Source organism: Elgaria multicarinata, chromosome 3 (genome assembly GCF_023053635.1).
Source record: "Elgaria multicarinata webbii isolate HBS135686 ecotype San Diego chromosome 3, rElgMul1.1.pri, whole genome shotgun sequence".
NCBI classification, from domain to species: Eukaryota; Metazoa; Chordata; class Lepidosauria; order Squamata; family Anguidae; genus Elgaria; species Elgaria multicarinata.
In genome coordinates this window covers 144,792,506-144,807,517 of record NC_086173.1, presented here as the reverse complement: position 1 = coordinate 144,807,517, position 15,012 = coordinate 144,792,506, and the positions used below count along the sequence as shown (strand labels likewise).

Below are 15,012 nucleotides of genomic sequence, written 5' to 3'. Positions count from 1 at the left end.
AGTTGTAAGTTTGGCTGGGGTTAGATATCGAGCTTTATCACACCAGCGTTATACTGTGCAATCACTGTGAATTGCATGCAAAGGACTCCGAAGTTTTCCACCTTATAATCTGCTTTTATTGTGAAGTACTCCCAGGCATCCTGCTTTAATTGTGCTTCAAAGCAAAAAGATTTGCCCTATTTAGCCCCTGCTTTCTGAGCATATCTTCCAAGCCTCCGCTGGGGCGCAGGAGCAGGATTTAAAAGAAACGTTTACATCTGCGTAAGCTTTAAAGATAAAGACACCAAAATTGGCACATTAATAAATATTAGGGAGAGCTTCAAGCATACCAAATGTGAATTGAATTGGGTCATCCGTTGATTTTTTTATGATTTTTTACATTTCCCCCCTTCAACTCACTTCCTGGTATGCAAAGGACCGCTGCCTCCCGGTAGCAAAAACAACAACAACGGCGAAAACTTAGCGCTACTTAGCGCTACGGGGATAATCCGAGGGAAGCAGGTAGGTGGGATGAAGTTTATCAGCCTTGGAGACAGGTGTGGCTGTGGGTGGGGGTAGAGAGGAGGTATACTGGAGACGGGGAAGAGGTCCTAGAAAGGTAAAAAGATTACAGTGCATGGTATGCAGAGACAAACCAACAGATCAGGCATTAGCCAGAGTAACAGGACTTTACTTATTTATTAAAACTTTTGTATCCCACCCTATATCACAAGGATCTCAAGGCGGCGTACAGATAAGAGGAAAGCAGGATGAATGGCAGCACTTGGCATGATTGGGCAATTCTGAGAGCCCAGCAGTACTTGAGCTGGGCCCTCCCATCCACTAACACACCAATGGCTCAGCTCAAACCTACTATGTGGCAGCAGCAGAGAAGAAGGAAGTCACAATTTTACATTCCCACAATGCCCCAGAGTGACGCTATGCTAGGGTGACCATATAGGAGGGGATCTACACTAGTCAAGTTAGAATGTGTCTTACCATTTTTAAGTGTGCGTTTGGTAGCATTTCGCCACATGACGTATAGTTTGTGACGTTTTATTGTTGTCTGTTCTCCGGTTTTTATTTTGAACTTCTCTGAAATAAGTCGTTCTATTTGGTATGATGTGGCCGATTTCATCATATTAAATGCACATATAATTTCATCATATTAAATGTACATCATATTAAATGTACATCAAACATATTCCTGTAGTTCTTAATTAGCCAATCGCATTCCTGGGGGCATCATTATGTAATTTCCACACCCAAAGTTAGAGACGTTTTTTTCTTTTCTTTCAAGCCTCTTTTTTTTTTGCAGACACTTCCAGTTTCACTTTTGGGAGGCTGCTGGCTGGATTGTTTGTAGGGGGAGGATTGTCTCGGAGAGAAGAGGAAGTGGGAGGGGAAATTACAAATGGATCTATTTTCTTAGTGTGGCCAAAGGGAATGCATTCCCACGGAAAGAGAAAAGTAAATAAACGTTTTAAAAACTGCTACACTTTAAATGGTTCAAAAACAAAACGTTCAATGACTGTGAAAACAACGTTTCATATACTAGTGTAGATCCCCTCTTGGAAAGGAGGATAGGGCTTCTGTATCGTTAACAGATGCCTAGAAAAGGGAATTTCAGCAGGTGTCATGCATGCAGCACCTGGTGAAATTTCCTCATCATCATAACAGTTAAAGCTGCAGGAGCCCTGCCCTCTTTTGTATCTGGTCACTCTGGCTATATTATCCTTGTAATAAGAATGCTTCTTTGAAGAGACATTCCACAGGTGATGTATGCTGGAAAACCTGTCTTATAATAAGTAGGAAGTGCAGCCTTTCAGGTAGTTGTCATTCCTACATTGGCTGAAAGTTCCAGGACAGGAGCTGGAGGGGCAGATGTGTGGAGGCAGGGAGCGGAAGGGAAAGCCTTACCTTCTGTGATGTTCAGGTGGAACGTCCCCTCCCCAGGCTGTGGTATCCCCAGCAAGCTCAGCACTAGGAACAGCGGCATCTGAGGACAGGAAGAGAGTGATTGCTTATACAAATATATATGTATATCTGTTGCAGTACAATCATGTCTGTCTGCACGTCATTGTCTACTAGAGACATGGTGGGCGTAATGAGCTGTGTGAACTCTGTGCTCTGTCTCTTTGATTTACAGTTGCTTCCCACAGAACAAATAAAAGACATTGACATGCTTGACAAAAGGGAAAACGTCTGGATCTACAGACCCAGAACTCTTGGTTCAAACAGCCTGAACCTGGAGGGCAGTTCGTAAGCTTTATACCAGTCGCACCTCGTTTTTTTCTCCTTTGGAAATTGCATCTCCAGGCATTACAAACTGCCACTCTTGGTATCCATTTAACAGCACAATGACTGACGAGGGTGGAAGCTGTTTAGCTCAAAATACATATTTAAAAATACTCCATTGTTAGTCTTTCTGTCCTTCACATATACACATCTGTACATCTTATTCTGCACTGAGGTAATCTAACTTCGCACAATGCGAAGGGGAAATGTGAACTGTGAACGTATGAATTATGCAAATGAAGCATATTTGCATACATTGGCCAATTTCCCTAATTGATTCTTCTCCTGATAGTTCCAGAAGACCCACAGCATATACGTGTTGCACGCAGTAGGTTCCTCCAGGTTTTCATCGCTGGCATATATTCAGTTAAAGGCACCTCAAGGAGCGGGTCTGGCTCTCTCAGATCTCTCTCCTAGACCCTAGAGTGCCACCACCAATCAGAGAAGACCCTACTGAGCTAGAGGGACCAATGATATGACTCGATATAAGGCAAATTAATTTGAAGATTAGGGAACAGCACTGAAGCCTTCTCCTCTGGCCACTGAGTATCTTGGTAAGCCTTCCCAACCCTCCTGAGATTTTACTGCTCACCCGCTTTCAGGTCAATAGAAGCAGGTGAGAGCAGTTACACTCTTATACTAGGAGTATAAGAAGCATGGCAGGCTTCCTCAACCTGGTTCTCTCCTGATGTGTGGTACTATAACTCCCAGAATTCTCTAAAGCAGCCTTTCCAAACTTGGCACTCTCCTGATGTGTGGGATGCTGGAAGTGAAGCTGGGGGTGGTGGGAGTTGTAGTCCAACATATTGGGAAAGTGCCAGGTTGGGGGAACTTAGTATAAGGCATGTGGAGTCATTAAACACACACACATCCTGCATATACTGAACTCGTAGGGGAGGAGAGAACAGGACCTCGCTACTGTCCATACATTCAAACGCTGGCACCACTGCTGGCTACACACCATTCGGCATTCTCCAACTCTCACAGTTCCCAGCTGTTAGCCATGCTGGGGAAGGCTGCCCTACACATATGCAGCTGGAGCATAGGTGGGCCTTTTCCTTGTGACTGCAAACCCTGGTTGGCCCAAAATTCCCAATTAACGAATTCCTAATCCACTCTTAAGAGCACAATGCCCTCCCAAGGTGTCTGAAAGAAAAAGACTTGAAACACCTCCAAAATATCAAAAAAGCACCATCAGCACAATCTATTAAATACAACCAATTACAATTTCAAGCCCATTAATTAAAACAATCAACCGCTTTAAAATAATTCCAAGGACAGCATGTAAATAAAACATGCACTGAAATAAAAATTGTCTTCAGAGGTCAATGAAAAAACAGTAGTGATGAAGCCTTATGTACCTCCCCTGGAGAGGGACTTCCAAAAGTGTGGGGCCATCACTGAGAATGCCCTGTCTCTGGTCACTGCCAATTTCACCACTCTTTTTGGCAGGCCAGAAAGCAGGGCCTTAGACCCTGATCTTAATACTCTGCAGGCTCAAATGGGTGCAGGTGGTCCCTCAGATAATCTGGTATCAAACCATTTAGGGCTTTAAAAGACAAAATGAAGACCTTAAATCGGGCCCAGAAACAAACAGGATGCCAATGTGACTGATACAGAATCAGTGTAATATGTTTTGAACACCGCTCCCACAAGTGTTCTGGCTGCCACATTCTGCACCGAGTCCAGTTTCTGAACCATCTTCAAGGGCAGCCCCACAGAGAGTGCATTACAGCAGTCTAGCATGAACGAAGCCAAAGCAAGTGTCACTAAAGCTTAGGCTGCTTTCTCTAGATCAGGCTACATCTGTCAAACCAGCCTAAGCTGGTAAAAAGCTCCCTGGCCACTGGCACTATCTTTGTCTCCATAGAAAAACTCCTAGACCGATTTGTTGGAACACTCTCTTCAGAAGAGTAGGCAAGCTGACACACTCCAGATATACTGGACTACAACTCCCACCAGCCCCAGCCAATGCTTAAGAATTATGAGAGTTGTGGTCCAAAAAAAAAAAAGGAGTTGCCTACCTCTAGAGTGACCATATGAAAAGGAGGACAGGGCTCCTGTATCTTTAACAGTTGTATTGAAAAGGGAATTTCAGCAGGTGTCCTTTGTATATATGGAGAACCTGGTGAAATTTCCTCTTCATCACACCAGTTAAAGCTGCAGGTGCCCTGCCCTCTTTTAAATCTGGTCACTCTAGTATAGCTCCTGCACCTTTAACTGTTGTGATGAAGAGGGAATTTCACCAGGTTCTCCATATATACAAATGACACCTGCTGAAATTCCCTTTTCTGTGCAGCTGTTAAAGATACAGGAGCCCTGTCCTCCTTTTCATAGGGTCACCCTACCTACCTCTGCATTAATCCGTCTAGCCCCAGGGTTCTCAGTTCTGCCTGGCAATAGCTTTCCCAAGGTCTCAGGCAGAAATGTTTCACAGCAGGGTTATCTTTTAAACTGATGATGCTGTGGATTGAGCATGGAGCCTCATGGGTAAGAAGAACATGCACTACTATTTCCACACTCCTAAGTGCTGCAACGTTCTTGTGTGAAAACAAAAACAGATTCTCTGGTTGTAGACCGTTGTGCCTGATATCCAAGTTTGTGTACATAGGAGATGGTGGAAGGACAAGATACACAAGCAAGTGCCACCTCCAGGTTTTGGAGGGCCTTTGACCAAGATATCCTCAACGTGTCCCCTCCCTCAGTGAATCTACCTTCTCACCACCATTGTCACCACCTCCTCCTCCTCCTCCTCCTCTTTGTCATCATTGCCACCACTTGCTTGCTTAAGAGGTAGAGAGCCAGGGAGCAAGCAGGCCATGGTTCTCCTCCTTACCACTTCTGATGTCTGGGCCAGAGCAAAAGGCAGGTGAACAAGCAGGTTGCCATGATGACAAGGAGGAGCAAGTCCAGGGGGCTGTTGCCAGTGAGCCCCTGCTGGAGTATGGGCCCCTTACAGGGCCCCGACCATGACTACTCCTGATGCCAGCTCTGTACATGTCCCTGTTTATAATCTGGGCAAATCCCACATTTCCTGGGTTGCCGTCTTCCTAAAAGAGTTGACCTTTTGAGAGCTGATACATGGCTCAAGAATATATCACGTACTGAAATGTGGAAGAAAAGCTCGTCCACTGCTTCTTTTTGCAAAAAGCAGGTTTGGGAGACTGTTTCCTTCCTTGCTTGCTTTCTTTTTTAAAGTAACAATAATTCTCCATTTCCTTTCACGTTAATGTCATAGCATATTGAAATGGTATACAACAATAGCATACAGCTGGTAAATATAATCAAAATGTCAAAAGAATGGCTAAGTCTATTTAACTCTTTTTTCTTCTTCTACTTGAATGCTGATTTGTTAATTTGTCCATGCACGCATCATCCCATGCTTTATTTATCCACTCCTGAATAGCTAAAAAATAAATAAAAATAAGTCATCACCAGTGTCTGGCACATACAATCCTGGCAGCTGTTACCATAAAAGAGACCAGTTCTTTGTCTCTAGAACATAAATACCATCTTTATTGTACATTAATAAACAGACACTCTAATTGTAAATCATATCCAAGAATTATTAGAATTATTTCCTTTCTCCCAGTACTTATGATGGGGATACCCCCCAGTTAGTGGACATCTCCAGCATAAATGAAATCTTGTGTAGGTGGGTGTTGTTGTTGTTTTGATGCTTGCAGCACTTGGAATTAAAATTCCTATGGTGGGCCACACTTTCCAAAACCACGGAAAAAGGAGGGAAAGGAGGGGATCATCCCTCCCTGCTCTCGGGATCCCCTCGGGATCATGTGTACGCACAGGGATGATCCCCAGGATATCACCCCATCTAGCTATGGCCTAAGCCTTAGAAAAGGCATTTCAAGCTTTTAGAATGGAGGGAAACTGCACAAAAGCCAGGAAACCAACAATCTATTGGTGGCTTGGGAAAAGGAGCGGGGCCTTTGGGGGAACCCCAGAGGGTTAAATTGGGACACACACACACCCCAGAGGGCCAGATTTGATGTGTCGGGTACTGTACCATGTGGATACCATTGTGAAGCAGTTTCCTGTTCTATCTGTCTCCACCTATAAAGCTGAAAGTATGTGTGTGGGTTTGTATGTCTGGAAATGTTTACCCACTTCCAGATGTGTTCGAAATTTGAAATTTGGTACACTGATAGGTCTGGTTGTAGAATGTACCAGAAAAATCTAAAACCAGGAATTTTTGGTTTTAAGTATTTTTAAAGAAATTAATAAAAAACAACAACATAGGCTTACACCTACAACTCCCAGCATGCCTTGGGTGGGAGGCCAGACTTACTGGCCTTTGGCAGCTATTGTGAGAAAACACTTTGTATAATAATATCAGAATCTATTTCCCAAAGACTGAGTGTTCAACTTTTGAAGCTACAATGAGCTGTTTCCTTATGTTCCTTGGCGAAATAAAAATCTCCTACCAACTTAAAGATAAATAAGTAGCAGAGATATTTGTTATCAAATACACATTATTCAGGGACCCAGGCAATGCTGGATATATCAGCTAGTCTTCAATAAAATACAGTATACAATTTTCCAGAGATATTCGCATAGATGTATAGGGATACTGGGTGAGATCCAGAAAACCCAGTGTGCAAGCGGAAGGCACTTCCAGCATGGAGGGGACCTCTCTGATTCCTATCATTTTCCTCCTCTAGCTGCAACTATGTCCCAGCTTTGGGGGCTGGGGGGATAGAAGGGACTGCAGCAGGAAGGCAAATTCTGCCTGCATTTTTCCAGATCCTATCTGTTATCTCCCATCACTTCAATCTCGCTTTCACCATATATTCTAGTACTTGCTTAATTTTGCAAAGAGAAATGAATACATCTTTGCCAAAGTATGTATGCTTTCACCAGTGCATGTTTTCTCCAACCTTATTAGATTTTCAAAACTTTTAGGGCGACCCTATGAAAAGGAGGACAGGGCTCCTGTATCTTTAACAGTTGTACTGAAAAGGGAATTTCAGCAGGTGTCATTTGTATATATGGGGAACCTGGTGAAATTTCCTCTTCATCACAGCAGTTAAAGCTGCAGGTGCCCTGCCCTCTTTTAAATCTGGTCACTCTAGTATAGCTCCTGCACCTTTAACTGCTGTGATGAAGAGGGAATTTCCCCAGGTTCTCCATATATACAAGTGACACCTGCTGAAATTCCCTTTTCTATGCAACTATTAAAGATACAGGAGCCCTGTCCTCCTTTTCATATGGTCACCCTAGATTCAAAACAGGAATTTGAATGGTAGGGTGGCCAGGAGCCCTTTTTAAATGGTGCATTGTCCTTGTAGGAAATGAAAGGGTTAATTGAGTTTTAAGATGCCCTTTGTGCTTTCTGTAGACCCTGCAAGAGGAAGTAGCTGACTCACACATCCCAGAGAGATGTGGAATGGCAGGGAAGGGGGATGGGACTAAGTAAAGGTATCCTGTTTAGAAATGTATCCCACTCCTCTCGTACACAGGTTGTGTAAATGTATCCCACTCCCCTTTTTCCCACCCACCCCTTCATCCCACTCCCCTTTTTCATTGTCAGCTGACCCTATGTGAATAAAAGTGGTGTGCAAGCTCCGATCGGGGTCCGACCCTGTTCGAGTCGCACCTCAGTATACTGATACGTGGTGTCCTCTGCAGTGTTTTCTACGCTCGTCTTTCGTACCTAAGGTCAGGGACAAGAACTTGCCATATTTCTAACAATTTCTGGTGCCGTGACTCGGATCTCCGTCCCTGAGCGGTCTGCGGTAGTCCAAAGCTGCGAAGGCACGGTGGAAGAGAAGTCGCGACCGGCTGAGTTCAGCTGTCTCTCCAACGTGGGACCGCGCTTCGGAGCTCCGTAGAACCCGCTGGTCAGAGACGGGCTAGGCTCGAGCCACTGCAGACGCACCTTAAGGGTCGGTCCCAGACGGATGGAGTGAACAATATGCCCGGTGAGTGTGTTTTGTTAGAAACACCAGAGCACCTAGAGAAGGGGGGGGGACTCACTTGTGTGGTGTGTGTATGAAGGACAAAAGGAGGACTTTTCGGAGAAAGTCCCACGGTCCGCCTGAAGGTGGAGTTCTGAGCCGCGGTTCCTCAATTACAAGCTGAAAGGCGGATTGAGGCCGGCGGAGAACGAAGTGATTGACACGTCTGTGTGAGTGTTTGTGTGAGTTCTAGGACCCCTATAAAAGGATGGGTGGTTCATAGTCCCGTCAAGGGGGGGGGGGGGAACCCACGCCCTTACAGTGTTGTTTGAAGAATTTTAAAGCACTTGTGTGGTGATTATGGAGTAAAGATGAAAAAGGATAGGTTAGAACAACTGTTTACTAGAGAATGGCCAGTATTGTGTCCTTCTTGGCCAAAAGGGGGTTCTTTCTCCCCAGCACTTGTTAGCGCTGTTCATGTTATAGTGACAGACGTAGGGAGACTAGATCAATTTCCTTATATCGATTCCTTGGCAGACTGTGGTCACCTCTAAGCCACCACCCAAATGGGTGTTTGCCTGCAACCCTGTCATGGTGATCCGTAGAATAAAACCTCAGGAAGAATCATTGAAACATTCTGTGAAAAAGGAAGTGTTTCAGCAAGGAGAAGATGATGATCTTGTGCCTACTCCATATACCATGCCCACGGCCCCCATGGCATCCGCGTCAGGAGAGTGAATCTCTCGCTAGTACCCACTGCCCCACATGGCATGACTCCCAAATGCTCCTTAATTCTTGCCTGCCGGGGATTAAGTCCACGATATTGGCAAGAGCAAGAGTGCAGTTTATGTCCGGGAAGCCTGGGGCCACTGAAAATGAAATTACAGCTGCCCTTCCTACACAAGACCCTGGTTGGGACGTGAATAGTGATGCAGGAAGAGAAAGGCACCAGAGATATTTTTCTCTGCTACTAGAAGGAATGCGAAAGTCAGCCAGGAAAGCCCCGAATCTCAGTAAGGCCCTTGATATCAGGCAGGAGAAGAATAAGACTCCAGCTGCCTTTTTGGAAAGGCTGAAGACAGGGTTCGAGGAATATACGGACCTTGATATGAGCCTACCAGAGAATTTGCGTTTAATGACTATGCAATTTATCGGGCAGGCTGCCCCAGATATTCAGAGAAATCTCCAAAAGACTCCGGGAGCTCTGAGATTGCCCCTGCTGGCCTTACTAGAGATAGCAAGGGGGGTGTTTGAGAGAAGAGATGAAGAAGAAGAAAGGGCGAAGGAAAAGAGAACTGTGAAAATGATAGCATTTTAGAAAGAGGGAGAGGGGCAGAAGAAGGGACCAGGTGTATTGTGAAGAAGTCCTTGAGATAGATACCAAACCTCGCCCCGACCTGTCAGATGTGCCCCTTGCAAAGGCAGATCTTGAGATGTTTGTGGATGGATCCAGCTTTGTTAAAGATGGACAGAGATATACCAGATGTACTGTAATCATGATTAAACCCGCTCGAAAGTACCTGGAGAAATTGCCCAGTAAATATTCAGCTCAAGCAGCTGAGTTAGTGGCATTAATGAGAGCCCTTGAACTTGGAAAGGGGCAAAAAGTGAACATTTATACAGACAGTTTGTATGCATTTGGGGTTTGCCACGCCCATGCTAGACTTTGGTCCACTCGGGGGTTTGTGTCCAACACCAGAGTTTGCTAGAACAACTGCTTTTGGCTGTTAAGCTTCCAGAAAAAGTCTCCATAATGCATGTGCGGGCACACGAGAAGAGCACTGATCCATACCTTCGAAAAGGAAACCAGCTAGCAGATGAGGCGGCGCAGGAGGCCTCTAGAAAAAGAGCTGACTGTGACGGACCTCCCAGAAGGATGGAAGGGGCTCCCAGATAGAAGAATTTGTATCCCAGAGGCCTTAGTACACCCCCTTGCTGTAATGATTCATGCCCAGTTGGGGCACCCGGGAATGACAGCCCTGATTGAATATGTTAAAAGGCAAATGTTTTGCCCGGGGATCACCATAGCAGCGAAGCGGGTCACCCAGAGTTGTCAAGTATGTCAGAAGGCTGGACCTTCTGCAAAGGAAGTACCACCAGGTGGTCGGCCGCTTGCATATTACCCTTTCCAACGAGTGCAAATTGATTTTGCTGAGCTCCTGCCCTCCAAGGGATATAAATATCTTTTGGTTATTGTTTGCCAGCTTACAGGGTGGATAGAAGCGTTTCCTTGTAGAAACTGTACAGCTCGCATTGTGGTTGTTAAACTGTTACAAGAGATTGTCCCCAGGTATGGAGTATCTGAATGTTTAGAGAGTGACTTAAAGTCTCATTTTACTTCAGAAGTAACACAGGCTTTTGCACAAGCTTTGCAAATTGAGTGGAAGTTGCATGCTCCCTGGAGGCCTCAGGCCTCAAGGCAGGTTGAGAGAATGAATAGGACTCTGAAGAGCACGTTGCAAAAATTACAAATAGAACTTCAGATGTCTTAGGTAGATGCATTACCTATAGCCCTCACCAAAGCACGGGTTATGCCACGAAGAAGAATTAGAGTGTCACCCTTTGAGATGCTTTTTAGATTTCCACCCCCATTCCCCGGCCACATTCATTTGGAGTTACATGAGAGATAAGAGACAGCCAATTACGAGAACATTTAACTGGCCTTCAGTTATGTCTTTTACAGCTTCGAGAATACGCAGTGACCCGGCAGACGCTTCCCTTAGACGCCCCACTGCATCGGTTCCAGCCCGGAGACCAAGTGTGGCTGAAAAAGTAGAATAAAACAACTTTGGGGTCGTCTTGGGAAGGGCCATATGTAGTTGGACTGGTCACACATGCTTGTGTAAAACTCATTGGGTCAAATGAATAGACACATTGTAATAGATTAAAACCATACATCCCTGAGGACACCAACGCAGGTCCCCCTGCCGCAGTACCAGAAGCCGACAGGGGTCCCACACAAGCCAGCAAAGAAAAAGCATATATCTCGAAACATCTTGGGAAGGCTAAGCTTAAAATCTGTACTTATAGACAATAATACACGAGAAGAATACACTGCAATACCCCCGTGAGAGTAAAAGAAATAAGTGAGACTTCACATCATTTTAAAGAGGAAGTGAGTCTCAAAGGGGGGATTGTAGGAAATGTAAGGGTTAATTGAGTTTTAAGATGCCCTTTGTGCTTTCTGTAGACCCTGCAAGAGGAAGTAGCTGACTCACACATCCCAAAGAGATGTGGAATGGCAGGGAAGGGGGATGGGACTAGGTAAAGGTATCCTGTTTAGAAATGTATCCCACTCCTCTCGTACACAGATTGTGTAAATGTATCCCACCCCCTTTTCTGTTTGTTGTCAGCTGACCCTATGTGAATAAAAGTAGTGTGCAAGCTCCGATCGGGGTCCGACCCTGTTCAAGTCGCACCTCAGTATACTGATACGTGGTGTCCTCTGCAGTGTTTTCTACAGTCCTCATTTTGAAAGTGTCTTTTATCTGAAGGGTCCAAAGATAAAGAACCCTAAGAAGAGGGTGTAGGGGCCTTGAAATCGCCCACCAATAGCACTTGGGGAGCAGGCTGAGCAGAGAGACACATGGGACACAGTGGCTGGGTGCATACAACATGCTAACCTACACTCGGTGGTTGAGTGTGGCTTGTTGTTGAACTGTGGCTTGTTGTTGTAGCATGGGTTATCATATTGCCTGAATGCAGGACATTTCCACAGGGTGGCTTCTTAACCATGTCATGCGTTAGTTTGGCCCTCGGTGCAGAAAGAAGAAAATGCCACCCACGAGGACTGACCTTTGTCATAAGTCCCATTTACCGCAGCGGGGCTTGCTTCTGAGTAAACAAGCCTGAGAAAGGACTGGGCTGTAAAAGAGGCTGTGCTTCCAAATCCCAAAATGGAGAGGTTCTGTGTAGTCACTCCATATATGGAGCAAAATTTTCAGCAATGCATTGTTATGTCCTTGTGCCCCAATTCGCTGGAGGGCGGTGAGAATTCCAGGGGTGCAAGTGTTATCCAGTTCAGCAGTTCAATTCCTTTGAAATGAGGTACTTACGGCATTTTTGTGATAGTGCATTTACACAGTGGAGGCTGGTGGCTCCAATGTTAGTGAGGCAGTGAAGCCGTTCCATGTTTCAGTCAGAGCCAGACAGAACTCCAAAGGGTTCAGCACCTTGGATAGCTTCTTTAGAGTTCTGACTGGTTCTGACTGAAACCAGGAGCGGATTCACCACTCCACTGACATTGGTTCCACCAGCCTTCAATGGATTTAGATGTATACACAGAGGTTGAACATATTTAGAGACTCTCAGCATTAACAGATACTGCTCTCTCATCAGTTTTTTTAGGGGGGGGGGCTCTTGCATCCTAAAGGTACTTCTAGGGTTCCAACAAAGCCAGACTTCCCCAGATGTATTTATTTATTAATTATTGCATTTATATCCCACCTTTTTTCCCTCCAAGGAACCCAACGCAGTGTACATAATTCTCCTCTCCATTGTATCCTCACAACAACAACCCTGTGAGTCTGTGACTAGCCCAAAGTCACCCAGTCGGTTTCCATGGCTGAGTGAGGACTAGAACCCAGACCTCCTGACTCCCAGTCCAACATTTTAGCCACTACACCACACTGGCATCCCCCAGCCGACATGGGAACTGTAGTCCAACACATTTAGAGGTTGGGGAAAGCTCCACTAAGCTTTCTCACCTCTGGCCTGATCTTGCCGGAGTTGCTTACCCCAGCTGCTGCTCCAGCTGCCTCAAAAACTAAACTTGCCATTTCTTGCCGAAGACTCGATGACATCACCTCCTGTGTGGGAAGGGGCGAGGAGTGAAGCTCTGGCTCCCAAAAGGCCCTCTCCTTCTAGAGAACCTCCTTAACAAAACGAAAGGCACTCAGCCAGTGTTTTATCTGACAAAGCCAAACCTGTTCAGCAGGTCTGCCTACTTAATACACCTTCTGCTGTCCAGTCTTCAACCTTAAAACTATAGAACCACTGAGCTGAATGAGTCCTTAAGGTCATCCAGCTCAATTCCCTCCCCTCCCCCCATCTCATTACAGCAGAGGTAGGCAATGCTTTTGGGCCCATGGACACATTGCCAATTTCAGAAACTGTCTTACCACAAAATGGCTGCCATGGGATATATGGCTTACCAGACAGAAGCGACAAGAGTCCCTTTCTCCCCCCCCCTCCTTTTTCTTGGTGGTTGGGGGCATTGCAGAGCAAATCTGCAACCTGCCATCTTAGTTTCCTGACAATGCCTCTGAGCCCCACATGTGGCCCAGAGAGGTTCATGGGAAGTTCATGGGAAACGAAGATGGGAGTGGCTGGAGACCCTCACTTTGCTTTGAAGCGATTACAGCCACCAGTAAGGAAATTTGATTTAAAAAAAAAAAGTGGGAGGAATAGGGCACCTCAGTGGATGCCAAGAAATATTTTCAAGAGCATAATAGTGCCCACGTTGCTTACCCCTGCGTTACAGTGTTGTGGCGAGTAGGGAAAGCCTTGGGCAGCGACCTTTGATTTGGTAGCAGGACTGCTTCAAGTGTGTCCCTATTTCCTTCTCTGAATTGTTGGAGGGTGTGGAGAACACATTCCAAGGCTAAATCGAGGCAGTTGGAGAACATGGCCTTCCGCACCCCTTGCCTTCCAAATTCTCCTTGGCCGTGTGTCTGTGTGTGTTATTATAGAACAGCTTCTCTCACCCTCGCCAAGCTAGAGGGAAGAAGATGGCACTGTTGTCTGCTCACACATGTAAACGCCACGTCAAGGCTGCGCACAGCTGTTCCTAAGAGCACAGGCTGTGACCATTTATATGGCAGTGGATTGGCAGCGCGAGAAGAGAAGCGATGCCAACAGAGAGGGCTAGGAGGACCACCAATGCTGTCTGTGTTAGGAGAACCCAGGGGTGAATTCAGGCTCTTTTCCATAGCCAGGAATAAAGACCTCTCTCTCCCCAGTCACATCATTGTTTCTAAAGGCATTACATTCAATGAAACCATCAAGAGATGCGAGAAGAAACAAGCATGACGCAGATACATTATTTTGCGACTGAGCACAGGCTGGAAACTGAAAGGCACGGGACCACGTGGAATTGGAGAGAGCAAGGAGAAGGACATTGCTGGCTTCTAGTGGCTGTTGTTATTAATTGTTGCTTTTCTTATTTCTTGCTTTTGCTCCCCTCCAGTGGTTGTGGGATAGGATTGCTGCACATGGTTGGGATTTAACAGGCATGTCTGGTTTTTCATCTAGGTTTCAAAGGGCGCATCTGGTTGCCGATCCAGGCCATAGATAAAGGCTTGCATCAGTCCAGGTATGCACTCCTGCTCCAGTTAGGAAAGCCGCACTTTTGGAGGGAGAGGAACTGGAACGCAGGGCCGGCCCAAGACGTTTTGCTGCCTTTGAGAAGGAAAGACAAGAGGCCCCCATCCCAGCCCCCGTGCCACATACAGAAGCCAGCCAGACTGGCAGCTGAATCTTACTTCCACACTGGTGATGAGACAGCACCCTCCACTGCACCTCAGGGCAGCTCAGGAGGTGGAGGGCAGACCAGTTGGCATGCAGCCCTGCCTCCCAACTCTTCACTGCCAGTGGATGCCTAATGGTAGGGAGGGCGGCGCTACTCGGACTTGCTCCCACTGCTCATTTCTGATGATGAATCCTGTGACTGCACTACCCCAAGTCAGACTTTGGAGTAGGGTGACCATATGGAAAGGAGGACAGGGTTCCTGTATCTTTAACAGTTGTATAAAAAAGGGAATTTCAGCAGGTGTCATTTGTATGCATGCAGCACCTGGTGAAATTCCCTCTTTATCACAAC

General features: G+C 46.0%; 1 protein-coding gene across 1 annotated transcript in view; it reads right to left on the bottom strand.

Moving 5' to 3' along the window:
* Nucleotides 1-15,012, bottom strand: part of LOC134395472 (gamma-aminobutyric acid type B receptor subunit 1-like) — a 97,010-nt gene that overhangs the window by 17,754 nt on the left and 64,244 nt on the right. The window contains exon 3 of the mRNA XM_063121635.1: nucleotides 1,900-1,978. Coding sequence (XP_062977705.1) covers nucleotides 1,900-1,978 — 79 coding nt within the window. The remainder of the gene's footprint in view (nucleotides 1-1,899; nucleotides 1,979-15,012) is intronic.